Genomic DNA, 25,231 nt, shown 5'->3' with positions numbered 1-25,231 from the left:
GCATGTCAAAATAAATACCATCCACTGAAAAATATGCATTACTCTGAAAACTTGCTCCTGGGCACTCAATGCTGGCCCCTATTATTTGTGTCGCAATTTAAATCCAATGTATATCTAGCAATACTTTTATATTAACAAATATTTTATACGTGCGACCAACAGTTGACTATTTTTAAACTTAAATCCATTTTTGAGGCATTTTACTAGAACACTGAGGTATCTTCATTCTATGATGCAGAAGCTGTACATGACGTAGCATTAGGTATGCAAATTTATCACAAGAACGGACAAATATGGCCTGGACCATTGTTTTAAATTTGATCAGGACGCCTGGATTTATAAGTTGAGGTGGAAGTTAGATTCGGAAAAAAAGACAATTTTATTCATAAGTAGAATATAAAACTAATGACACCTTAAATGACTGCTAGGCCAGCACTGTAATATTCAAATACAGACATGGTAATTTAGGTTCTTCTTGAAAATCTAAGCACATTTATTACTCAATTGGTCATTGGTTTATCCACCTACCTTGGTAGGCTCCTTTTATATACTCTCATCCATCTCCATGACTCCATCTGCCTTCAACTTCTCCCAGTTGAAGCAATTATAGCAAAGGCAACTCCATTTTCCTACTCTCTGCGTCCTCGTTATAGTTTTGATAGGAAAAATGGTCGCCGGTTCGCCTTGCGCTTCTTGCAAATGGTTACGGAGACGGTGTGCCAAGGACTGCATCTTTGCCCCCTACTTCCCTTCTGATGATCCCCACAAGTTTGCCATTGTTCACAAGGTCTTCGGTGCAAGCAATGTCAGCAAGATGTTGCAGGTCTCTCTCTCTCTCTAAATTGCGTTGTTTTTTACATCGAAAAAATTGCCTCTATTTAGCATATGGATGCAGAAGAGAATAAAATTCAATATTTGAAGTGGCATCTCTGTCCATGCATGATTGCAAATGTAGTTGATCATGCTAAGATGATGGTAGGATGATTAGCTCTCTCCAATGAATTACTTTCTTTTTATCTTTCTGAGGAAACTAGGCCTGAAAGCCTAACAAACTTTTATTGAGGGTATGAAAGTAGCCTTGGAAAATCCACCAAGGGTGGAGAAAAAGAATCTGAATTGTATTTATCAAAAGACTTCACAAACAAATCATGATCAGTTGTCTTTTGTTTCTCAGACTAAAATGAGTTGCTAATGATGCATTGTCCTTGCAGTGCTTAATGCTTCTGCTAATATAGTTTTTCAGATGCGGGGGCTTAATGCTTTTTTTTTTTTTTCTCTTATTCTTTCCTGGTATAGGAGATTCCTGTTTATCAGAGAGCTGATGCTGTGAGTAGTCTAGTTTTTGAGGCAAATGCGAGGATGAGAGACCCGGTTTATGGCTGCGTGGGGGCGATATCATTCCTCCAAAACCAAGTGTCTCAGCTACAGATGCAGCTTGCAATGGCTCAGGCAGAGATTTTATGCATTCAGATGCAGCAAGAGTCTTCCATGGCTTATCAACAGATGCACGCTGATGGCAAGTCTTTCCTTTTGCACAATAGCATTAATTCCATACCCCAATTCATGAACTTTTCATCTGGAAGTGTAGTTCAAGAGCCTTTCAAGATAGAGTCTCTTAGACATAGACATGTTTCTCTACCCTTTTTTAATTTTTGAGAAGAACATGTTCTCTTCCTTCTGTTGTAATGGAGTGTTTTTTTTTTTTTTTTCTGGTGTGTAATGGAGTATTAAGATAATGTTCAGTAAAGTAATTATTTTTCAGTGGACAATGCGTACAAGGAGGTTTTGTTTAGATAATTGTTTTGATTTTCGAGACAATTCTGGCATGCAAACATGGAGTTGTTTGGGGGTTAATGTTTGGTTTCTTAGACAAAGAAAACTCTGCTGTGTTTGTTCCTCTTAACAAAAAAGCTCGCTTATCATATGGAGACAATGCCATTATTGAGGAATAGTCTCATATTGGAAGTGGTAGGGATCCTTCTAGTTTAAGTATTTATAGGCACATTACTCATCAATTTTAGTTTTGGATTCAAGTTTATCATGGTAGCAAGGCCCATGATTAATTATTCATGGATGGGGTACTTCATTTTTGTCTTTCTCCTTCGTTCTTTTTGAGGGATGGGCAAGCAAACCCAACCTTCTCCTGAGAGATTGAATGCCCCTTACATCTTGTCCACATCCATCTACTAGTTTGAGCTAGTGAAGACAAAAGGAACACCTGACTCGAAGATTCCTCCATTTTTTTTAAGCCTCCTTGCTCGAGCTTATCTTGCCTCACTGTTTCCGCATGAAAGTTCAAGCGTCCTTCTATCATCCCTGTATACTGATTGAACCATGGCCCACCATACCGGCCTGGCACCGATCCAAACCCAACATACTATACTGTACCAATTCAGTATTTGTATCTCGTACAGTTGGCGTACTACAATATCGGTATCCAATATGGATGGCGTGTACCACGGTATCAGTATCCAATATAGGTGGGGTACCAACACTCGGTACGTCAAAAGATTTCGTACTGTGCTATACTGACACAATATTAGCATGGCATCTGCATGGAGTCCGGTACCAAGACGATGAACTTTAGATTCTTCACTTCTCCGAGCTTGTGCCTGTGCATCCTCCAGCCTTTCCATTGGACAACATTGCACTAAATGTCAATGATATTTTCTTCATATTATTATGACAAATTATAATGCCATTTCCACTGTCGGCAATCAATTCATTCTCCTAACCAATAATAATAACATGTCAAAATTATTCTGAGCGCTGGTTTCCTCTCTGCTGGTTTGGCTGAATAGAAATCTGAACCAACCCAACCTTGTAAGTCTTGCTTCACTTTGTACACTCCAACTACTACGCTCTTGTAAATAGCTTTCATTAATAAAATCGGGTGGCATGACCTCCCTTTTGGGAAACTTGTGTCTGAACGTAAGTGTGAATCCCGGTACAGGGTAGGTTTGTATGATCCAGTGGTCCGCCGTAGGAGTTTCATTGCATGTCCTTCTTCCCAAGAGTCTCCTTGGCCAGAATTTCCATAAATTAGAGGGGATTCTCAAACCTTGATATTACTTTGATTTGTAGAACTAATCCATTACATTGGGGAAAAGGATTGGTGATTGAGATCGAGAATTCATAGATATGTAATGTCAAGAAATGATGAGTTAATAACTTTTTCAATGTGATTTTAAAAGAAACTTCTCAAACCATTGCATCAAGGCAAAGAGAGCTACATTAGGAGGAGGTTCTGCATTCGAACATGAGGAATTTCCACCTAGCGTTTGATACTATTTAAGTCCATCATTCCCATGATACGAACGAAGAATACAACCCATTTATTCTTCTAGTGTCCCTTCACAAAATGTATTTGATACTCTCTCGAAGTATACCTAAAATTTAGAGGATAGCTAACTAGCTTTCAATCCCTTTAGTTATAATGGAGAAAAATGAAAATTCAGCCCATAATCAGAAGAGCTAAGTATCAATTGATGATTGCACTTTGCTAGCAGATTTAGCGTAAAAGAAACTCCTATATGTTTCTCGAAAGAAACTCAACTATTCATGCGGTGCTTTGATCTTGTCGGAGAAAAGAAAGATTTTACTCACCTGCTTAACTTAAATCTCTTAAAAATATAAAAAAAAGACAAAAATAGAAGAATTGCAAAAGTAGGGCTTAAGTCCTTTTTTATATTAATTGGTAAAAAAAACGAGTTACATAGCTTCTATTGATAATGGTGAGATACGGCCCTGCACAATTCAGGTTAGTTTCCTCTTTTTAATTCTAATAGAATTCTTTTTTTCTAAAATAGACATCATTAGCGGATATAAACTTGAAAAGCTAAAATTCTTTTGCAAGTAGATCTCGAATTGTACATCCATTCGGTCTTCTGCCGCTCAGCCTGATTCTTCTTAGATGGAGAGATACATCCGACAAAATCTTACTCGAAAAGAAAATTTTGGATTTAATCAGTCGTTTCAGTTTTTAAATAATGAAATTTGGATTCGATCGCTAAGTATGCTATTCCTTAAGGTAGGATGCCAACATCGTAGATCTCAAAAAATCATCAAATTTGAAAAAAAATAAGATCATCTCAATTCAACGTTGTATGACCAAGTTATGGCTTTGGAAGTTTGGTCTATGATTCGGTATCTTAATATGGTAGGTCTTGCTTCTAAATTTTGTCCATTTTTACTTTTAATGACTAAAATAGTACGAGTCTGAAGATGTTTTTAGATTATACTTTCCAAATACTCCACTGTCGAGCTTTGGGAGAACATCGATGGAAGTAGCTGGAAGGCCGCAAGAAGCTCGTATCCATGCTCTCGCCTACAGTGGTAACACCTTAGTGATCCTCTTGTACTTTTATTACTACACTTTGTACTTTTCCTGTACATAAATTTTTATATCAATATATTTTGGGGGGAGCGTTTCTTGCTTCCTCCGTTACACCTCAAAAACTAAAAAAAATTAAAAATCATTCCCATGAAACGAAAATGATTGATATGCTCTCCAACCATTATCCTCCATATTTTCTGCCAATGCCGCTTCACTAAATCAGTTCTTCTGTTCAAGGCTCGATTAAATATCTTTGGCTGCCCATCTTCTCTGTTTTCTGCTTGGTCTCAACGGAGAAGCACATGAGTATCCAAGTAATTTAAAAGTGGCTAGGATCTTGTCATGTTGGCAGCACGGTGGCTCATCTCGGAAGAAAAAACCGTATATTTAATGGCAACAGCTGTGACGCTGATGAGATTATCAGGCAAATTAGCAGCAGCTGGACTGAATGACTGAACTCCACCTTGGAAAAGAAAGCTTTGTCTTTAGTTTCTGTTAAGTCTTTATGTTTTCCTTAATCCCTGCTTCTTTCTTGTTTTTTTTTCCACTTGAATCTATTCAAGTATACATGCATATATGTTTTCCTTAGTCCTTTCTTCCTTAGTCCCTTGGATGTATTTGAATGGTGCATTTATATTTGGTTCTACTTTGGTATGCATAACCTCTCATTGGTTCTCATGAGCTTTTGCGCCGATTAAAGACGACTTTCCCCAGTTAATTGGCTTTTGGTTTTACTGGAGTTTGTATGTTTGCATGAGTAAAAAACTTGTTGCTAAGATCACATGAAGTAGAGTTGCTGTGAGTGCCTGCGATATCTTATAAGGGTAGTTGCCTTCTTATTCTTCATCTCTCTCCAAAGATTTTGATACGAGGAAACCGAGACTTCAGTTCTTTTAAAATCGGTCAACTGCTGCTGGTGACCACACTATATTCTATCCATATGAGTTGCAAAGTAAATTTATGTGGTAATTTTTAATCAAAGTCAACAATCTAATCTTAGCATAAAAATATGTACTCTTATGGTAATGTGTCAGATTCAGTATTAAACATACCATCTGAGAAAGATTCCTAATGGTGGACTTTATTCAGCATTGCATGTTATGCTTGCGTGGACAGATTTGAACTTGCATCCGCTTATAAACATGTATTCCCAACATGCCTCTAAATAAAAAATATATATTGTCAGTGTTAATAATATAAATTATGTTCTTTTTTGACGTAAATCGGAGGAAGCAAGAAACTTCCCCCCTTCATTAAATAACAAAATTATTTACAAAGTATTTGCAGGAGAGCAGAGGAGTAGTGATTAAATTGTTACGGTGGCTGCGGAGATTCTACCCAAGAGGAAAGTGAAAATGAAATAATGGAGATAAGGTACCAGGGACTTTTCTATAGTATTTAACTTATTTATCGGAACATAAATTTCTCCAAAGATTGAAGGTATGAAGGGTCTCGTTAAGAATTGAGTTGATCAATGATCTTTTTTTTTTTGAAAAAACAAATTTTATGTTTCTCTCATTCCAAATCTGCCAACAAGCTGATCCTGATATATATATATATATATATACAAATTTTTTTGGCCTAGTTTCTTTGTATGTCTTGAAGGTACCCCTTGCATTCATTTCAAAATGTTTGAAGGATCCACTCTCCTTAAACGGTATATTCACTTTGGCGAGAAAGCTCGGTCTCTATATACAGCATGAAATGGTGACTACTTATTATGCTGATTTCATCCTCCTTTCAGATAGAGGTTTATGGGAATTTCAATCCAATCTATTAAGATATTAGAAAAATAAGTTGTGAATCTTGATCTTAACCTGGTTTTGGCAGCAGGGTTCAAACTTATGTTCAAATAAATATTCAACTTTGGATCATTTTTGACTAAAGGCTTGTTGGGTTGCTTGTAATTGGGCATCCAAACTAAGTTAGCATCACGGAGAGTCTTCTTGGCTCAAAGAGTAGCCCAGCTGAGTTTCCATTAAAACCAATGAAGGGCAATGTACAAGTCTCAGATGGTCGAAGCCACTTCAGTGGTGTGCTCTCACACAGCAGCCCACTTACACCAAATGAGCCCTGTTATAATCAGACCGAGCTAGGCTAGCTAACTCACTAAAACTAAATGAAAATGCTATATTACTTTTTACGGGATAACATGCAAATTAAGAACAGATAAAAATTTAAGTTTCTGTTTTTTTTCTTCAATATTTTCGTATAATGAACTTGTAGCTTGAAAACTTCTCTTCTATCACATTTTTCCTATAGCTTAATTTCCTCACTCGTCACTCAAACATTTTTTTTCTCACCCATTTTTCATTGACGTAATGAAAATCTTCAAAAAGAGGTCAAGCCTCAAAATAACAAAGAAAAGGCAAAATTCAGGTACTCAACAAGTCAGATTTGTCACTCTTTTTCCCAGCTTGTAGTTTTCAAGTATAATTTCAGTTCTAAAATGCCTACTCTTCCTTTCTCTTCATATAGACTGTTTCCATGTCAATGATGCATCCTCTTCTTCACTCGCAACCAGCAGCATTGAGCAACTAATCCCTGAATGTTGAAAATTATCAGGATAATTTGGGAAAAATGATCACTCAAAGAAAGTCATGGAGATTATTGTTTTTCCCTCTCAATAAAACATAATTACAAGCAGTATTTTTCTCTTAGTTCTTTGCCATAATGAATCCAGCACATTTCATTGTCCCTATGGATAGAATACATATATTATAAAAATTGGCTACTCCTGGTTCAATCTTTTAATGTATTTTTTTACTAAAATTTAGTCAATCCTGATTCAATTTTCTAAAAGTGGGACTAAAACGCACTCTTAAACATTATTAGCGAAACGCCATCTCATGGCACCAGTGGTCTAGTGGTAGAATAGTACCCTGCCACGGTACAGACCCGGGTTCGATTCCCGGCTGGTGCAAGGTTAATACCGTAGTTTTTTAGACTTTTTGCTGAGCACGAATATTGGCAACATGACGACCGCATTAAAGACTCCGAATACTAGCTGCATTCACACCTTGGTAATTCTATGAAACTCTGGGCATGACTAAAATAAATGCAGTTTTGGAGACATTTTAATAGCAGAGCAGATAAAGGGAGAAACCTTCCCCGTCTCTTGAAATTTCCATTATGGCAGATAAAGGATATAATTAAAGGAACCAGATAAAGGGACAATATAATTTCCATTATCTTGAAATTATAACATTTAACAAATAAATGGATGTTAAGTAATGGCTAAGTAACTTTCCACTATAACCCAAAATTAGGTATTCAGCTAGAGCTATAGTAATAAATTCTTGAATGACCAAGCGATTCTACCAATTATTCTTGAGTGGTCAGATAGATCAAGAACTACTCTGCAAGTTATTCAAAGCTTTTTAGGAAAAACTGATGGATTACAATTTAAGGACTTAATTGGAATTGTTGCCTCAAGTGTTTTTCACCAATGCTTATCACTTGTTCCACTGCTTCATGTTTGCTTTTACATGAACAAAATGCACCATTATGTTATATAACCTTACTTTTTTCATTTTCTTTTCCATATTTCTTTTGCACTTTTGATGAGTTTTCTTTTTGCATCATTTTTTTCTGAATTTTAGATGTTCATTCCGAGCCATATCACTCCCAAATGCCAAATTATTGCTTGACTGGATCACATGTTTTCAATTTTTTAACCATCTTTTATGCACAATCTCATAACATTATTGTCCGATTTCAATTCTTATCTAAAAAAAAACAAAAAATAATTTGTTAAAAAAGAGAGCAAGAGAAGCTTTGCTGCAATGATTGATGGAAAGAGTATAGTCCCATCTTGTTCATCATCCGATTCATTTGGTCTCTTCTCTCTCTGACTCTTAAATGATGGAGATCATATAACCCTTTCCTTTCTTTCTTCTTTGCTGCAAGGAAAAATTTTGGAAGGAGAGAAGGATTCTTCTTAGACTCAAAGTCGTCCTAGACGCGGGCAAGGGGATCTATTGTTTTGTTCCAAACAGCGCACCGTTTGATCATATCTTATTAGCTGTTTTGCCGTGAATCCAAGGCCATGCTGTGCGGTCAGGACATAATAGAAGGGGAAATCCGTTATAAGATGGTCGATTTTAGGATGAGGGCTAGAATTGAAAGCAGTACATGGAGCCTAAAACCCTAATAACTTTTCTTTTTTTTCTTTGACTAAAAAATATGAGACAAGTTATTATAATCCTGGATTCCGCATACTAGCTTTCATACAAATTATGTTTTGACTTAGATTAGTATAATGATTATTAAAACATATGTGCTATATCAGTTGTTGTGTTCCAAGTCTAACCTACCCGATGCTGAAAGATACAGTATTTTGGTGATGATATGATGACAAACAGCAACCAATTTAATTGTAATATTCAATTATATATAGATATCTGTATAATTTTATACCTTATATGTATGACTCCTTTTGCTAATCGAGCACCATTCATCCTTTGAAAATTCAATCTTTAATCTAAGTCTCCTTTGCTTTTAAAATTTATGAACTGTTTTTTCAGTTGATTTTTGTTCATTTATAATACTAATTCATTTCTAATTGAACCATATTTCCTCTATCCGTGTTTAATTTAATTCCGATGAGGATATTTCATGTTTCTTTTTGCAAGTCTATGTCCAAACCAATTTGCTTATATATTTGACTCATCCTCTAAAGCACTTTCACATTGATAGCAAATTTAGAGCATGATTTTTTTTTATTTTTTTTTTTCAAAACTCAGCAGTGCAGCTTTCTGCTCTATGTTTGACAAACTATTCTTTGAACGAGTGACAATAATGTGTTAGCTGACTAAAACTTTTTGCAAATTCACCATATACGCTATGATGTAAGAGCCAAATAGACTTTTCTTAAATAATTATCCAATGATCTATAAATCAAAAAACTAATTTAGATTTAAATCAAATGGATAAAGTCATAATTTTTGTTGTAATAAAGAGGAGCACTGTTACGGGGCATCATCTCTATGGAAACCTTAGCTCCTTTATTCAAAATGGGACCGAATCCTTCGCATATGATATGCTTCCCAGTGGTTGAACCTCAAAAGTCGTTCTAATCTCCCCTCCACCTGTAGATATTTGTGGGGTCGGCACCCCTTTCGAGCACACGTCTGTGTCCTAAAGGCAAAGGTGGGCGCATAAAGTTCGTCACTTCCGGATCCCCATGAGGGTGCTTGTTTTTTTTTTTGAGCTTAGGCATGATTGAGAGCCTTCCAAAGGGCTGACTAGATGTCCGTGCACCCGGGTGGGACCGTGGACCCTGAAACAAAACGGCCTTGGAATTAATTTGCAATTAAAGTTTGAAGCCACTATTAATTTAATTATTGTTTTGATCAGAAAAATATTATTTAGATTTTTTAGAATTATTATAAAAAAATACTAATCATAACAAACACAAGCCCTTATTTCTTTTAAAAAAAACTAGCTGAATGGTATTAAACACAAGTCTCCACAAGTTTTCTCCTTTATTTTAAGTTTCGGCATCTTCACCAAGTTAAGAGTCCTCACGTCCTCTCCTTTCAAGCTCAAACATTCTCACCAAACTAAGGATCCAAATCTATTTATAAGCACCATAAATTCAATCATAAATATCATAGTCAAGTTGTGGTCAATCTACGAGGGCTAGGTTTCATATCATTTGTAACAATTTAAGATCTCATCCAAAAAATTAATTGCAAGATATTATTTAGATTTTTTAGTATAGTATGAGTACTCAAATTCTATCAAATATAAAATCGATGTAGGGCTAGACATATGCTCATATAGGCCATATAAGATAGATGTGAACGAAGAAGAGATAAACCTACATGCTTGTTGAGGCATGGCATGGGCCGTATAAGCCTTTTTTTTTTTTTTTTCCAAAGAAGACCCTGCATCTAACTCACAATGAATCTTTGGCGTTGTTCACATTACACGCTGTGCGTAGGTTTATTATTAAAGATAAATGAAACGTATTTAATTGAAAGGTAAGAGTAGATTTTCCGAGATATATGCTAGATCGAAGTTTTTATTTTTCTTACAAAAATGAGAGGATGTTATTTCGGAAGTAGGGTGGTTTAATCGGAAGAATAACTATTTCCTTACTCCCTTTTTGAAAACAAATCCATTTGGTGGGCATAAAGTTTATTCCAAGACTTATCCCTGCTCGACACCCCGCGGCCAGCCAATGCGATTCCTTTGGTGTGCGGCCTCCGTCGCCGGTGTCGACATTGTTTCGACACCCTTCCATTCCTTGGCATATAAAACACCGAGACGACGCCACCATCGAGGCATTGACTTCCTACATAAAGAGTTGAAAACTATTCCTCCCCTCCAAGCTCTGCTATTCCCACCCTCCTAAACTCTCCAAGCTCCAAACTCGAACTCAACCCTCCTACCCTACTATTAGCGTAGTTACTCCCGTCCTCCCCACATCGTCTCAGTCCCTATTCTAATCCCCCGCCAAACTCGTCTTCCCTTCCGATGACCAAAACGAGTGCTCTTCCCCTCCTTCTCCTTCTCCTAACTCTTCTCCTCCTCCCCGTCCTTGCCCGGGGCGGAGACTGCGAGTGCTCCGCCTCTGAGGATGAAAACCGGGACAAGGCTGCGGCCAGACCGCTGAAGATCGGCGCCATCTTCGCCATTCTGGTCTCCAGCACCGCCGGAGTCCTTATACCAATATCAGGCAAGTGGGTGCCGTCTCTCAGCCCAGAGAAGGACGTCTTCTTCGTGATCAAGGCCTTCGCCGCAGGAGTCATCCTTGCCACTGCATTTATTCACATCCTCCCTGAGTCCTTCGAGCGCTTGACCTCCCCGTGCCTCAACGAGCATCCATGGCAGGAATTCCCCTTCGCGGGGTTCATAGCGATGGTCTCGGCCATCGGGACGCTGATGGTGGATGCTGTGGCAACGGGCTATTTCAGTCGGTCGAGCATTTGGAAGCCAGATAGTGGGGTGAGCGATGAGGGGATAGGGGACGCGGAGCAAGGAGCTGCCCGCGTCCACGCCATGCATGGTCATGAGCATGGTCCGGCCGCCTTGGTGGTGGATGACGGCCCGGATGAAGCCTTGCGCCATCGCATCATCTCGCAGGTGAGTTTATCTTCTAATATAATTCGTGAAAAATTTGAGTTTTCTCTCTGTGTTTTTTTTTTTTTTGTGTGTGAGCGAGATAACTTAGTTCAGATTTTAATGTAATTTTCCCTCTTAAGATTTCAACAAGGTGGAACTATATATGGTTGAGGATTGGATGGATATGATGCAGGTTTTGGAGTTGGGCATTGTTGTCCATTCGGTGATAATAGGAATAACTTTGGGTACATCAGAGAGTCCATCTAGCATAAGGCCACTTCTGGCTGCTTTATGCTTTCATCAGTTCTTTGAGGGCATTGGCCTCGGTGGATGTATTGTTCAGGTATGTTTATTTCAGATTCAACTGAATTAGCTTATCTTTGAAAAGAAATTAGTGAGAGTTATGTTTCATTAATATATGGAATATATATATATATATGTAGAGTGTTTGAGTTCATGAGATCGTACTAGAGAGCCTGCGCCTAGTAAAAGTTTCTTGTGGTTGTACCAGATATCCAAGCTCAGTTCCCTCCTTCATTCATTAAATTGCACCACCTCTGAGTTACAAACAGGCAGGCAAAAAAAAAAAAGAAAAAAGAAATAAAACGAATATTTTCATCATCCAAATATAAATGCAGATATTCAAGAGACCAATGAACTGATCAGAAGAATAATGCATGCAGTCAATTTCATATAGCAGATGATGCAATACAGCTACTATGATATTTCCTATAATAAATAATGCAATCAAAACTACGTAGGAGTTTACTTCTAGAGTCCCTTATCTATCATCAATTGGTATGTCATCTCTCTATTGCAGGCAAATTTTAGAGTTAGGTCCATGGTGACGATGATGCTTTTCTTCGCCCTCACAACTCCCGTTGGGATAGCAGTGGGCATCGGAATATCATCCACGTACGATGAGAACAGTCCAACCGCGCTCACCGTTGAAGGGGTTCTCGATTCTGCCGCTGCAGGGATTCTAATCTATATGTCTCTTGTTGATCTCCTTGCTGAAGATTTTAGGAACCCAAGGGTGCAGAGCAATTGGAGGTTACAACTTGTGATAAATGTCTCTTTGCTCGTCGGAGCTGGTTTAATGTCTCTCCTTGGTAGATGGGCTTAAAAGGATGGACCATAGATAGGGCAACTTGAAATTCATAAATGTTTCTCTCTCTCTCTCTCTCTCTCTCTCTCTCTCTCTCTCTCTCTCTCTCTCTGCGTATATGCATGCGTAGGTGCAAGAATGTCTTTTTAAGACTTTGTGGAAATATTAAAATGGGCTCCTTGTGGTTGGTTTTGTTTTTTTTATTTTTGTTCACTACAAAAAGGAAAAAATTTCATCGTCTGTAACCTGCCAATGCTAAAAAGAATCATCAATAATTTAGTCACTGCGCCGAAATTTGCCCACACTTTTTAGTAGCGTCGCTAGAAATTAAACTGAGATGATGCTTATAAGCGCTGTCGGAAGCCAAAGTAATGGAAACAGAAATTCCACATCAAATGGCTAAAAGAAAGAAAGGCGATAGAAAGATATCAGATTTTTTCATCTCTCCACTTTAACTAGAAGATCAGCCAGAATTAATACAATGTTTATTCATAAAATGTTCATTTCGAGTCCTCAGATGAATTTATAAAATGTTTGTAGTTGGTTTTGGTTTTTCTTTTTTCTTTTCTTTACGAGGAAATATTTTTTCTTCTTATATAGGAGGACATTTAAGACTATTATATTTTTATTTCAACCAGAAAACTTTGTTGTAAATTTTCATTGATAATTTTGTTATATGTAGGTGCAATTTGGATTAGGCTCGATCTAAACCTGCCTGACCAACTCGCTCGATCATTAGACAGGACTGGGCTAAGGATTTAATAAATTAGAGGCTTAGGCTCAAATTTCCAACTTGGCCTTCAACAAAGTGTGGGTTGAGTTGGTCCTTGACCCAATCCACAGCCAACCTAAATCAATCTAACCTAATTTAACTCGATCCAATCCGATAAATAAATATATCATATTTATATTTATATAGTTGACTGTTTCGATAAAAGGATGCCAATGTTCTCACCATTTCATGCAGGAAATGAAATGATCAGGGAAGAAGTTTATAAAAAAAAATGAGAGAAGGCGAGGAAGACACCCAAAAATAGCTGTTAGTTCAGTGGAAGAAGATCAAATGCAAAACCGCAGCCAATTCCGGGGGCAGATCTTAATTTTCTCTTTCCAAAACTACTAATAGATAGACCACAGATTTTTCTCTTTTTTCAAAGGACAACTTTTATATTGTATAGGCTAAGCAACCAAGTTGGTGGAGGGTGCTTGGGTGCGTTCTGCGTGCTATAGCCTATAGATGAGGGGGAGGAGACGTGTTCGTGCCGTTTCCACCAAACGACTTCAGAGCAGCGGTCGCCTTGTGCTATATATATATATCTCCATACCCTTTTTAACTTTTATTTCCCCTTTCAGATCACCTTCAAAGAAGGGATTCATTTCTTCCGGTCCTGCCAACTCTTTCGTTCTGATTCGTCCAGTCCACGGGAGATTCTTTGGCAGTGTTTTTTTTTTTTTTTTTTTTTTTTTTTTTTTTTTTTTTTAATGATGAAACCTTGACAATGTTAAAAAAAGACTTCGTCATTATCCGATCTTTAACTTCATTCAAAAGAAAAGTAAAATAATGATTATAATAAAAAAAAATCTCTGTTCTCTAACCAGCAGATGAGCTTTTAAACGAGCCGACTTGGTGGAGCTCCTCACTGGCCTTCACTTTGGAATTTGGATAACTAAACGAGCACTGCTCCCATGCTGACGCTTTAGCGTTTTAGATGTGTATCAGAAATTTAGGTGGTAAAGATAGGAGCATTGACTAGGAATAACGGGGAAGAACGGTATCATGGAAGTACGGTGGAACACATGGAGAGCAAGAATAAAAGGTAAAGAAAAGAAAATATAGAACAAAGAGCGAAACAAAAGAATCGATCGTGGATATTTGCAATACTGTTACAGAAGTAGCAAATGAAAGCCTACGTGCATGGCTTTCATAATGTGCAGAAGAAAATAGAACAAAGCACGTTACTTGGGAAATATGAGATAATTGACGTCACAAATCCACAAACTTGTGTCTTCGGTGGGTTTTTTGTAAGGGTTGGGGATTTGTTCTTTTCTAATTCTCACCTAGATCCTTACATCATCTCTTGGCCAACATCATATCGCTGATGAAGCAATCCAATATGTACACAATTCTTATTTAATAAAACAAAAAGTGGCACAGCATCCCATTCAATCAAAAAAAAAAAAAAATCAATGGTGCCATTTAAGAGTGCTAAGGAGTTGAAACACAGAGTTTTTGCTTGGAGATGGAAAGAAAAGGAAAAAATCATTCATGATGAATTAAAAGAAAAATATCCTTCATGCTAAACTGACACAGATCTTGCTCTAACTCTCAATATGTTCGTGCATGAATCTCAAAATTTCGGTATCGCATTCACATTCAACAAAAATAAGAACTTTTGTTTCTCCTGCATTGCAAGCTTAAAAAGTGCATCAAGATAAGCACGCATGAGGTGCAAGCTTCAAGCTCCCAATAATCAAATAGTTAACAAGGATTCAATTCTACTGGAGCTTTAGGCATGGATATAAGGAAACTCCCGCTGTACATATTATGTTTAGCCACCAGAACAACTTTTTTAGTTACAGCCCAAAAACAATTTGGTGTTGAGACCCACTCAAAACCAGATTAGTAGTTTTCCATCCACTTTGTACAATAATTTTAGCCTATTTTCGGTCCTTTGATTAGTTATACATGAGCAGCTTTTAATTGCCCTGAAATCTTTTCTGTTTGAGTCCAATTTTTTCCCCGGAATTCGATCTAGCTCCCAACATGAGCCACCTTTTACTGGATAACTTCGATTGCTCGGGACCCATTTTGGGTGCACTTTTGGATGGAGTACTAAGTGCAAGTAATGTTTGAGCGGAGCCAGGATTTTTTTTTTTTTTTTTTTTTGTAAGATGGATGGATCATAAATATTTAGTATGAATCCGTTCAACATAATCAGAAAATAAAATATTACAAAGAACCAGGATTCAAAAAAAAAAAACACAAGTTCCAACTTTTTTTTTTTTTTTAAATGTGGTGCTGAACAGGGCAATAGATGTGGTTGGCTTGCCTAACAGCCCACAGTTGCACGGCCCCATTCTGTCAACTCCCAACCAAAGTTACGGAGGAAACATCCCAAGAGATTTTATCAAGATCCTATCTAAAATTCCGCACTCCTTTTCACATATAAGTGAAAATGTGGAGGTTTTAGTAGGTAAGAAGAATCCGTGGATTTTGATATACCATGTTAAGATCCTAATTAAAAATCTGTGTATTTAGATGAATGATCTCAAAAGGCTATAAACACCACAAAAAGTCCTTAATCTATCCTAAATGAGATTATTATTCCTCAACAGATTCAGCAATTAATCAGGATGTTTATACATCCTATAACTACTCTGCTTTTTTTTTTTTTTCTCCACCCTTTCATGCAGAGAAATTAATATTGTCATTCAAGTGAGTCCTCCTTGGCCTCGTGCAAATGATTTCTTTTCTAAAATAATAGCTTTGTGTGAATTAAACACAACACAGAAGCTATGATCATTTAGTTTATTGCTGAAGTCAGAATCATTACATAATCTTTGAGACCAAGGACTTCCCTGGAAGAATCAGAAAGTTGAACGGCTGGGTGATTTTTCATTTAAAAACACCTAATCAGAATAAGTTGAAATTAATTTAAAAATAGAAAAATCTTAAGTTCGATTTTAATCAAAGTGGCTGTTGGTGGTCAAAAGGTTAGCCTTTGGGACCCTACCTAGGGATTCCAATGTTCTAAAATATTGAATAGAGCAACGGAAGTTTTCCTCCAACCAGCCTTCGGTCGGTCCCCACCATCTAATGGCTGTTATTTTCGGCGTGCCTCGGTGTGATCTTCTCCAATTCCATTTTAGAGGGACGGATGTCCAATCATAGGCGTTTCTGATTTGGATGATAGTTGTGATTAATGTTACAATTGAGCCGAATCGAGCCGAGTAGCTAGAAGTTTGAGCTCGACTCGATTCCAAATATTTGAACTCGAAATTTAATTCAAGAACAATCAAACTTTGGTGTCTAAGATTAAATTCAACTCAATAAAAAAAAAGTAATACTCGGGTTTGACAAAAATATCAACCGAGATACAATTAATTGAGCCCGAGTCCGGACTCAAATTCAAACCCTAATCAAAATATAATAAAATATAATATAGTATTTTTTTAAAAAAAATATTAAAATAATAGAATAGAATAGAATATTATTAAAAATAAATTTTTTTGATCCAGCTTGTGTGTTATCGGGTCGAATATTTTGCTATTCGAGCTAAATTTGAAAAATTGTTCAAACTATTCGAGCTCAACTGGAGTGTGGTAATAGCAGAATAGAGCTCCTCCAGCTTGCAGATTGCTCGGCTCATTTGCATCCCTAGTCATGATTGGATGGAAGGTGCCCCGCCATACTTAAATAGATGCGAGGTAATATTTTGGCAGTGGCAGTTTGTGGCCCATTGGATCCATTACACCAATCGGATTACCTTGAAAAATTTCATATGTTTAACTATATAAAAAATTCTCGCAGTACCGTACCCACCGCGAAGAGCATCTCCTTTTGACGTAAAGCGAGGGACAGGAAGCCATTGAAGGGAACCCGGACCACGAACCATCCATATGATCCTCGGCTGTCACCTCTTTCGCTCGGCACCACTCTTTCTGGGTCTGTACGAAACTTCCAACACTCAAAACGCCAAGGGGGGGGGGGGGGTGCATCCCTCGCGCGAAAGAAGGATTCACCTTCCTTCGCGCCCTTCCACCGTTGGATCACCCGTTGCACAGCTCTCAAAGCGATCAGCCAATGATCCAACGGTCGATGGGCGCGAAGGATACAACTACGATCCGGTCGCTTGCACCTACCAAACTGCGGCAGCATTGTGCTGTAAGAGTCTGACGTGATGTGATGACCTCCACCGCGTGGGTCGCATGGCTCTCACGCGGCGTTCACACTCTCACGTTGACATTCCCTGCCCATTTAAACCAGTGCTTAATTGTACCGAGGAGAAAACTACGTAAGATGGAAGACTCCGTTATGCTTATTCCTATACGAAATCATACCCTCTAGAGTTTAGACATATGCACACGCAATAAAATAACCAAAGAAATCATAAGTATGGAATATCTTTTTATATTTTCAAACAAATCAATGATAATGTTATCGCCATCCCATGAAGACTGCTCGTAGATGGACGATGAGTTTGTTTAAGATCAACGTTTCAAGTGTGCAGCCGAAACCATCCAAGTTGGCAGATGCGTTGATTCCACCAGACGACTTTGACCAGGTTACCTTTTATCTCCCCCTTCACACCATTTTAAAGAAGGGAGGAGCTTCGTTTCTTTCTGGGCCCCTCCTGCCACTCCTGTTCGGATTCGTTGAACGAGAATATCTTTGGGAATGTTATCAAAAGACTTCATCATTGTCTGAACTCAGTGATAGAAACAAAATTCTCTGCTTTCTGAACGCAAGATGAGGTTGAAAAAAAGCCCACGTATTACGTGGGGCTCGGCACTGACCTTTTCCTTTCGAGTTCGCTATTCCACCGGAACTCAGTCTAGTTGCAAACGTGACCCACCGTTTTTTACTGGATAATTTCCTTCACTTGGAACCCATTTTATGCGCACCTTTTGGGTCGAGTTCGGAGTCCAGGTAATGCTTAAAGTGGCGTCTCGACTCGAAAAAGAAACACAGCGTTCCCTCGGGGCCGGCCTATGCGATCGGCGTCATTAGCGAGCCACGGTTTTCGTGGCGACATTATGTCGACACTCTTAAACTTAGGAATTCTATACCGACTTCCACGATTAGTTCAGAAATTTTAGACCTCCTATAACCACTCTCCTTTTTTTTTTTTTTTCTATTTTCCCCGTCCGCCCTTCCATCTAGGAAAATTAACATTGCCATGAGCGTGATTCCAACTGAGCCTCTTTTTTTTTTCCCCCCTCTCCACCCTTCCATCTAGAGAAATTGACATTGCCATGCGCGTGATTCCCTCACCACCCTTCCATCTATAGAAATTAACATTCTCCCTCCACCCTTCCATCTAGCGAAATTAACATTGCCATACGCGTGATTCCTTCTGAGCCTCTTTTTTTTTTCCCCCCTCTCCACTCTTCCATCTAGAAAATTAACATTGCCATGCACGTGATTCCTACTGAGCCTATCTGCATATAAACGGACCGAATTGATACATGATTTTCAATTAGGTAAGCTATGGATTTCATAAAACTGGATTCGAATGCAATTTTACTCGATCAAATATCTTTTAAATGAGACTCTCTTAAATGTAAATACAGCAAGCGATATTTTGGTTGCATGTCTCACTCACGTACCTGAAATTAATTAGAATCATATTGAGGTCAAGCTAAACCTAGACAAAATTTATCATGATGAAAAAATGTTGGACATCTCAACCTTAGATTTGACTGATCTCCTTAGCTTCGGTATTAATCGAGGTGAATAACTTCAATAAAAATCGAGGAGCCACTCCACTCGTACTAATAAAGACCAATAGCTATGGAAATACTGCAGTTAACGCACGATTAGCGTAATTATTGCGCATACTGTTCACGTGGGACGGTTTCCACATTATAAACGTGCCACTGATTGTTGTCTTGCAATTAAAGCACGTCGCATCAATCAGATAACGGATTGGTATGCTATCCTATATAAAGAGGTGGCCCTGGAGTTCCCAAGTAAGCTCATTCGGAGACACTACTCTACAAAATTTTTCTCTTCTGCACTCTTGCCCTACTATTCTGACTTAGGTATTGGAGGATCCTCATTTAGAATTTTTTGGCAAGTGGATTTCTTGCAAAACATCCTCGAAGGCAATCGATTCTTTCTTACCTCGGTCAACTCATTCAATTCGATTCTCTCCGACCTCAGAGCAAACCGAGCAGCACTCTGACCTCGGTTCAGAATTTAGCAGTAACAGATTGGTACTAGAGGAAGAGCAGCTATATCGACACCAAATGAAGAGAGAAATCAATAAGTGCGCTTTTGGGGTCCTCAAAAAAAATTCGGGATTCATGGTAACACAATGAGACATCAAGATAAATTCGGAGAAAATCCGAGCAGTATAGAAAACATAGCCACCAAAGATTGTCAAAGAAGTTCGATGCCTAGTTGGTCAAATCGTAGGACTTGAAAAATTTGTGTCCAAATCGGTGGAGTGAGGTTTGAAGCATCTAAAGAATTTTCAGTGGACCGAGGATTGTCAAGTGGCCTTTGACCAACTGAAGGAATATCTCAGCTCATCACCTCTGCTTACAAAGCCATAGGTAGGAGAAATGCTTTATTTATACTTAGTTGTTTCTCCTTCTGCTGTAAGCTTAGTCTTGGTACGAGAAGAAGAAAGATGTCAGAAAGCAATCTAATATACAAGTCGGATTCTGCGAGTTGCTGAGACATGGTATTCCAAGTTAAAAAAGATGGTCTATGCCATCATTATCTCAGCTCGGAAGCTCCGGCCATACTTTTAGTTTTATTCAGTCACAATCCTAACCAAACAATCAATGAAGCAAATTTTATAAAAACTTAAAAATGTAGGTCGGCTGGCAAAGTGGATGGTTAGGTTCAAAAAGTTCGACCTTGAGTATTAGTCTCGACCATCAATCAAAGTGCAATTGTTGATAGACTTTCTGGTAGAATGTACCATTCTCGATGTATATCCTTCCGAACTCTCAAAAAAAAAGAAGACTACTGAACATCCATGGATCTTACAGTTCAACCTCAAAAGTGGGAGGCAAGTGATGGGAGAAATGTTGGACATCTCGTCCTCGGATTAAATCGATCTCTTTAGCTTCAGTATTAGCTAAGGTGAACAACTTCGGTAAAAATCAAGAAGCCACTCCACTCGTATTAATATAGACCGGCAATTATGGCAACATTGTAGTTTACGCACGATCGACATAATTATCGATGCATGCTGCTCATGCGGGACTATTTTTACGTTGTAAACGTGTAGCTGACCAGTATCTAGACCACATGGCGCCAAATCAAATAATGGATTGGTGTGATACCCTATATAAAAAGGTGGCCTGGAGGTCCTTACATAAGTTCATTCGAAGACTCTATTCTATAAAATTTCTTCTTTCAGCACTGCTGCACTACCATTCTGACTTAGATATCGTAGGGCTCTCTGCCGGAAATATTTCGGCAAGTGGACTTTTTGTAGATCATCCTCGAAGGCGACCAGTTCTTCCTCACCTCGATCATCTCATTCAATTCGATTCTCTCCGATTTCTGAGCAAACAAAGTAGCACTCCGACCTCGATTTAGAATTTAGGGGCAACACATCTAGATAAATATTATTAAAAACTGTATTATAATAAAGCAAGATAATATGTACCTATCAAAATTCAAAACCCAAAAATATAATTCGACTTTGCCAAATCCAAAGTCGACCTAGCCCTTTTGCAGCAAATTATCATGGAAAGACACGGAGAGGGTGTAGATTAAAACCTGATGTAGTACCATATCAGTCTCGCCGAAAAATCAGCACCACACAGCTCATAGTTTCAACGCTTCCGCACGTCCCCCCGGCCCGAACCACTAAAATGTGCTCATCCCAGCGATATTTCCAAATAATAATTTCGAACCTCTCTCTCCTATAAAAGACCCCCACCCCCCTGCTCCACTCTATATTCCAACTTCTCCGCCTGCCTCGCTTCTACCCTCTTTCCAATCGACGATGAGACCCCTAGCCCTTCTCTTCTTCCTCTCCCTCCTCCTCTTGCCGCTTTTCGCCGTCGCCGGAGACTGCGAGTGCTCCCCCGATGACGAGGGCCGCAACAAATCCAAAGCCCGGCCGCTCAAAATCGCCGCCTTCTTCTCCATCCTCATCTGCGGCGCCATCGGCGTCTGCCTCCCGATCTTGAGCAAATCCATCCCCGCTCTCAGTCCGGAGAACGATATCTTTTTCGTGATCAAAGCCTTCGCCGCCGGCGTCATACTCGCCACGGGCTTCATCCACATACTTCCGGACGCTTTCGAAAACCTGACCTCCCCGTGCCTCAGTGACGACCCATGGGGGAAGTTTCCGTTCGCCGGATTCGGTGCCATGATTGGTGCCCTCGGGACGCTGATGGTGGATACTCTGGCGACGAGCTATTTTAGCCGGTCGGCGAGGGCGGTGAACGATGAGGCTAACAAAGGGGATGCGGAGATGAATCGCCCCGCGGGAGATGCTGTGATCCACGTCCACGCCACCCACGGGCATGCTCATGGCCCCGCCGTCGATGGCTCCGATAAGCTCGTGCGCCATCGCGTCATCTCCCAGGTGCGTTTTCCGCGCATTAACTAGCGGAAAATCATAACCGCCCAATCCAAAATTATTTTTAAATATTTATACATATAAATTTAATTTAACCTATAATTTTATAATTTTGTTGGTTGTATTGACCTAATATAAAATATTCAGAACAGACTCTAATTTTTTTTTTATCTTTCTAGTTATTTTTTATATTACGTAAAAACTCCTTTTTTTTTGCACGCTACGCCTAGAATGGAGGATCGTGATGCGGTTCTCTTTTTTTGTGGTTTAAAAAGGTTGCCAGTTTTGTCTGACAGCTGATATTTTTTAGTAAGTTGAAAGTGGGATTGGAAATGCCGTCAGCTTTGACAATTATATTAGAATCAATACAGTTCAATTTTGAATTTTTTAAATTATATTTTTTATACTAATCATATATTTTTATATATATTTAGTTTTTATATAATTTTATTATTATTATTATTATTATTATCTCATATTTTATACACACATAATATATACATATATGTACATATATCTATCTATATATGTACATATACATATATGTACTTATATCTATCTCTATATGTACCTATACATATAGACATACATATATCAATCTATATATGTACATATATATGTATATATATACATAAATATTTTTTAGCTAAAATATATATATATGTGTGTGTGTTCTGATAAATTGTGGGGGAGAAGCCAGGTGGACTGTAAATTATGGTCCATCTAGATTTCCTGCATCATCCTCAAAAAATAATAAAATATATGGAAATATACTCTTATAAAGTTAAATCAACTGTTTCCTAGACCAATTTTTTTTATAATCTTTTTTACTGAATTTGTTGAAACTATAAAATTGTATTGCCTTTGAGATTCAATTGCAAAAAGTAATACTTTTTAAGAAAGATTTTCTATTGTCGCGGTAAGGTAACTTGCAAGGATTGGATGCATGTGGTGTAGGTACTGGAGTTGGGCATCGTGGTCCATTCGGTGATAATTGGGATATCTCTTGGTGCATCAGATAGTCCCTCTACCATAAGGCCCCTGGTAGCTGCTTTGAGCTTTCATCAGTTCTTCGAGGGCATGGGGCTTGGGGGATGTATTGCTCAGGTATGATTTATTTGGATTCAAATCTAACAAATTATTTTTTCAAGCAAATTTCAGGCCAATAATTATTATTTAAAATATAGAGATTAATACTATATTAAGTAGACCACAGTTATTCAAATTCTTATCTAGATTAGGTCTAATTGATCCCATTTTATTAATCAATAACATGTATAGTAGATCCCTCCTAGTTTGCTTTAAAGAAGTGTAAAGCTTTAGTAACTGAGGATATGCTCAGTAGCCTGCTAGTTGAGTTGATTGGACTTGTTCCAAGTAATGCTATTTGGCTCTCATTATGACCATGTCTAAGTTTGCCAGTTATAGTTGTTGAATTATTAAAATATTATTATCTAACATTGGAAGATAGTATTGGGGATTTCAACCAACTTGCAATGCCCAAAGCTTTTGCAAGGTAACTAATTAGCCTAGTAACTAATCTTGATGACTATTAGTAGTTTTATAATAGCTTTTGGAGGTCATGCTCCTATTTGCTGTAGTATTACGTTTTCTTTTTATTTTGAAGAATGATGACGGGATAACATCAACAATTTCATTCAAATGTTATCTAAGTCAAATTCTTGGAAAATAACATTGGAACATGGAATTTTAACCCCCCCCCCCCCCCCCCCCCCCCAAACAAAAAAAAGCAAATTTGATAGGTCATATGGTAATTGATATTGGTTGTAACATTATATATTTTATTGATTTACTAAAACAAGAGGTTGGGATGCCTGCTGATATTGCCCTTTAATTTGGAGAGGAATAAAATTTGGCACAAATTTGTTATGTTATATCATACATTCATATAAAGCAAGTGGCATAAAGGTTTTCACCATTAAATAAAGGCCGAATATTGTGGTCCCTAGATTTGCACCCATGCTTTTCATTTTTCTTCTTTTACTCAAATTCAATGTGATAGATGAAATATTAAAAAGCTTAGTTGCAATGACCTCGCATGTTAGATTCTGCACCTTAGTTAAAAAATTTATTCTTGCTCCTTCCCTATATGTTTCTAAGCTTTTTAGAGCACTGAAAATTGTCTAAAGCTACCATGCCTTTGCTAAAGGTTTGTTTTTCATTTGATTATGTAATGCGTCAAGAAAATTTCTCCATTGGAGCTTTAGTTTATGCCATGATTTTATTCAAGAGCCTATCAAAAAACAAAAAAATTAGTTAGTGCTACTTGTGGTATCCTGTATTACCATCCAACTTTTACCTTTTACCAATAATACTGAACTATTTTATATTGCAGGCAAAATTTAAAACCATGTCAGTGGCAACGATGATACTCTTCTTCTCGCTCACCACTCCTGTTGGAATAGCAATAGGTTTTGGAATATCATCTGTTTACAATGAGAACAGTCCTACTGCTTTAATTGTCGAAGGCATTCTCAATTCAGTAGCCGCAGGAATTTTGATCTACATGGCTCTTGTTGACCTTCTAGCTGAAGATTTTATGAACCCAAGGGTACAGAGCAAGGGAAAGCTACAATTTGCGATAAATGTCTCATTGCTTATAGGAGCAGGCTTAATGTCTCTTCTTGCTAAATGGGCTTAGAGAGAATTGAATAGATGGGGAGCTGGAAGCAGATCTGATCATAAAATTTTTCTCCTAACTCCTTTCTTTCCCTCCTCCCACCCTCAATTTATGCTTCTTCCTTGATAACAGGGGATATTTTCATTTTTTTTTCCTCTCTTTTCATGTGAAGCAAGAAGATTGACGTCTTTAGTTTAAAATAAAGGTGTTTAGACCATTTGTGAATGCTTGGTTTTGAGATTTTACTAATCTGATATGTACTTGCAAGATGGAAACATGCTTACATTCGGGGTCCAGTAGTTCTAGATCAAAATTTGACAAGAAATTTATAAATTGGATCCATATGGTACATACATACACACATACAGACATAATGTATGTATGTATGTATGTATATGGAATGACAATATGTATGTATGCATGTACATATGTGTGTAAGTGTGCGTTTACATTTGTGAGTGCACACATATATATCCGTATGCATATTCATATATACATACATACATACCTGCATAAATAAATGTTGCTATATATATAGATACATGCCGATGAATATATATTTTTATATGTATGTATGTGTGTCATTATTGAAAAAAAATGGCATAGAAAGAACTTTCATATTGTTAAAATGACAAAAGGACTCTATTTTAGTAAAGAAAATATGATTACGTTGGAAGAATATATTCCATCAATACTTCAAGATGGTTCTTCTTAGATGTCATCACCACTTTCTACGATCGCCAAGAATGCCATGATTGCAATTGTAGCCTCCTCGCTTCTCATAACTTCATGTTCATTCT

The 25,231-nt window shown here is 37.9% G+C and overlaps 3 protein-coding genes and 1 non-coding gene across 4 annotated transcripts; all 4 read left to right on the top strand.

Annotated features, from left to right (window-relative positions):
* The first annotated feature begins 546 nt into the window (after positions 1 to 546).
* LOC103714361 (LOB domain-containing protein 12-like) lies at positions 547 to 1,798 on the top strand. The gene is made up of 2 exons (XM_008801572.3): positions 547 to 823; positions 1,297 to 1,798. Exons 1-2 carry the CDS (start codon positions 668 to 670, stop codon positions 1,654 to 1,656), a joined length of 516 nt encoding a protein of 171 aa, XP_008799794.2. The 5' UTR covers positions 547 to 667; the 3' UTR covers positions 1,657 to 1,798.
* A 5,390-nt stretch (positions 1,799 to 7,188) lies between these two features.
* Positions 7,189 to 7,259, top strand: TRNAG-GCC. Its single transcript has one exon. It is a non-coding gene; the product is annotated as a tRNA-Gly (tRNA).
* A 3,345-nt stretch (positions 7,260 to 10,604) lies between these two features.
* Positions 10,605 to 12,798, top strand: LOC103714362 (zinc transporter 5-like). Its single transcript, XM_008801574.4, has 3 exons — positions 10,605 to 11,428; positions 11,601 to 11,750; positions 12,228 to 12,798. Exons 1-3 carry the CDS (start codon positions 10,820 to 10,822, stop codon positions 12,531 to 12,533), a joined length of 1,065 nt encoding a protein of 354 aa, XP_008799796.2. The 5' UTR covers positions 10,605 to 10,819; the 3' UTR covers positions 12,534 to 12,798.
* Positions 12,799 to 21,150: 8,352 nt separating this feature from the next.
* LOC103714363 (zinc transporter 8-like) lies at positions 21,151 to 24,714 on the top strand. Its single transcript, XM_008801575.4, has 3 exons — positions 21,151 to 21,796; positions 22,748 to 22,897; positions 24,147 to 24,714. Exons 1-3 carry the CDS (start codon positions 21,209 to 21,211, stop codon positions 24,450 to 24,452), a joined length of 1,044 nt encoding a protein of 347 aa, XP_008799797.2. The 5' UTR covers positions 21,151 to 21,208; the 3' UTR covers positions 24,453 to 24,714.
* Positions 24,715 to 25,231: the final 517 nt, after the last annotated feature.

The sequence above is a fragment of the Phoenix dactylifera genome, chromosome 3 (assembly GCF_009389715.1).
Source record: "Phoenix dactylifera cultivar Barhee BC4 chromosome 3, palm_55x_up_171113_PBpolish2nd_filt_p, whole genome shotgun sequence".
Taxonomy (NCBI): Eukaryota; Viridiplantae; Streptophyta; class Magnoliopsida; order Arecales; family Arecaceae; genus Phoenix; species Phoenix dactylifera.
The sequence above is the reverse complement of the archived record's forward strand: the minus strand, read 5'-3'. Positions and strand labels throughout refer to the sequence as shown.

Excerpts from the sequence above, each read along its gene's own strand:
- LOC103714361 (XM_008801572.3), top strand. The coding sequence starts at position 668 with ATGGTCGCCGGTTCGCCTTGCGCTTCTTGCAAATGGTTACGGAGACGG. Across the intron at positions 824-1,296 it reads ATGTCAGCAAGATGTTGCAG|GAGATTCCTGTTTATCAGAG; the intron begins GTCTCTCTCTCT and ends TTCCTGGTATAG.
- LOC103714362 (XM_008801574.4), top strand. The coding sequence starts at position 10,820 with ATGACCAAAACGAGTGCTCTTCCCCTCCTTCTCCTTCTCCTAACTCTT. Across the intron at positions 11,429-11,600 it reads GCCATCGCATCATCTCGCAG|GTTTTGGAGTTGGGCATTGT; the intron begins GTGAGTTTATCT and ends GATATGATGCAG. Across the intron at positions 11,751-12,227 it reads TCGGTGGATGTATTGTTCAG|GCAAATTTTAGAGTTAGGTC; the intron begins GTATGTTTATTT and ends TCTCTATTGCAG.
- LOC103714363 (XM_008801575.4), top strand. The coding sequence starts at position 21,209 with ATGAGACCCCTAGCCCTTCTCTTCTTCCTCTCCCTCCTCCTCTTGCCG. Across the intron at positions 21,797-22,747 it reads GCCATCGCGTCATCTCCCAG|GTACTGGAGTTGGGCATCGT; the intron begins GTGCGTTTTCCG and ends CATGTGGTGTAG. Across the intron at positions 22,898-24,146 it reads TTGGGGGATGTATTGCTCAG|GCAAAATTTAAAACCATGTC; the intron begins GTATGATTTATT and ends TTTATATTGCAG.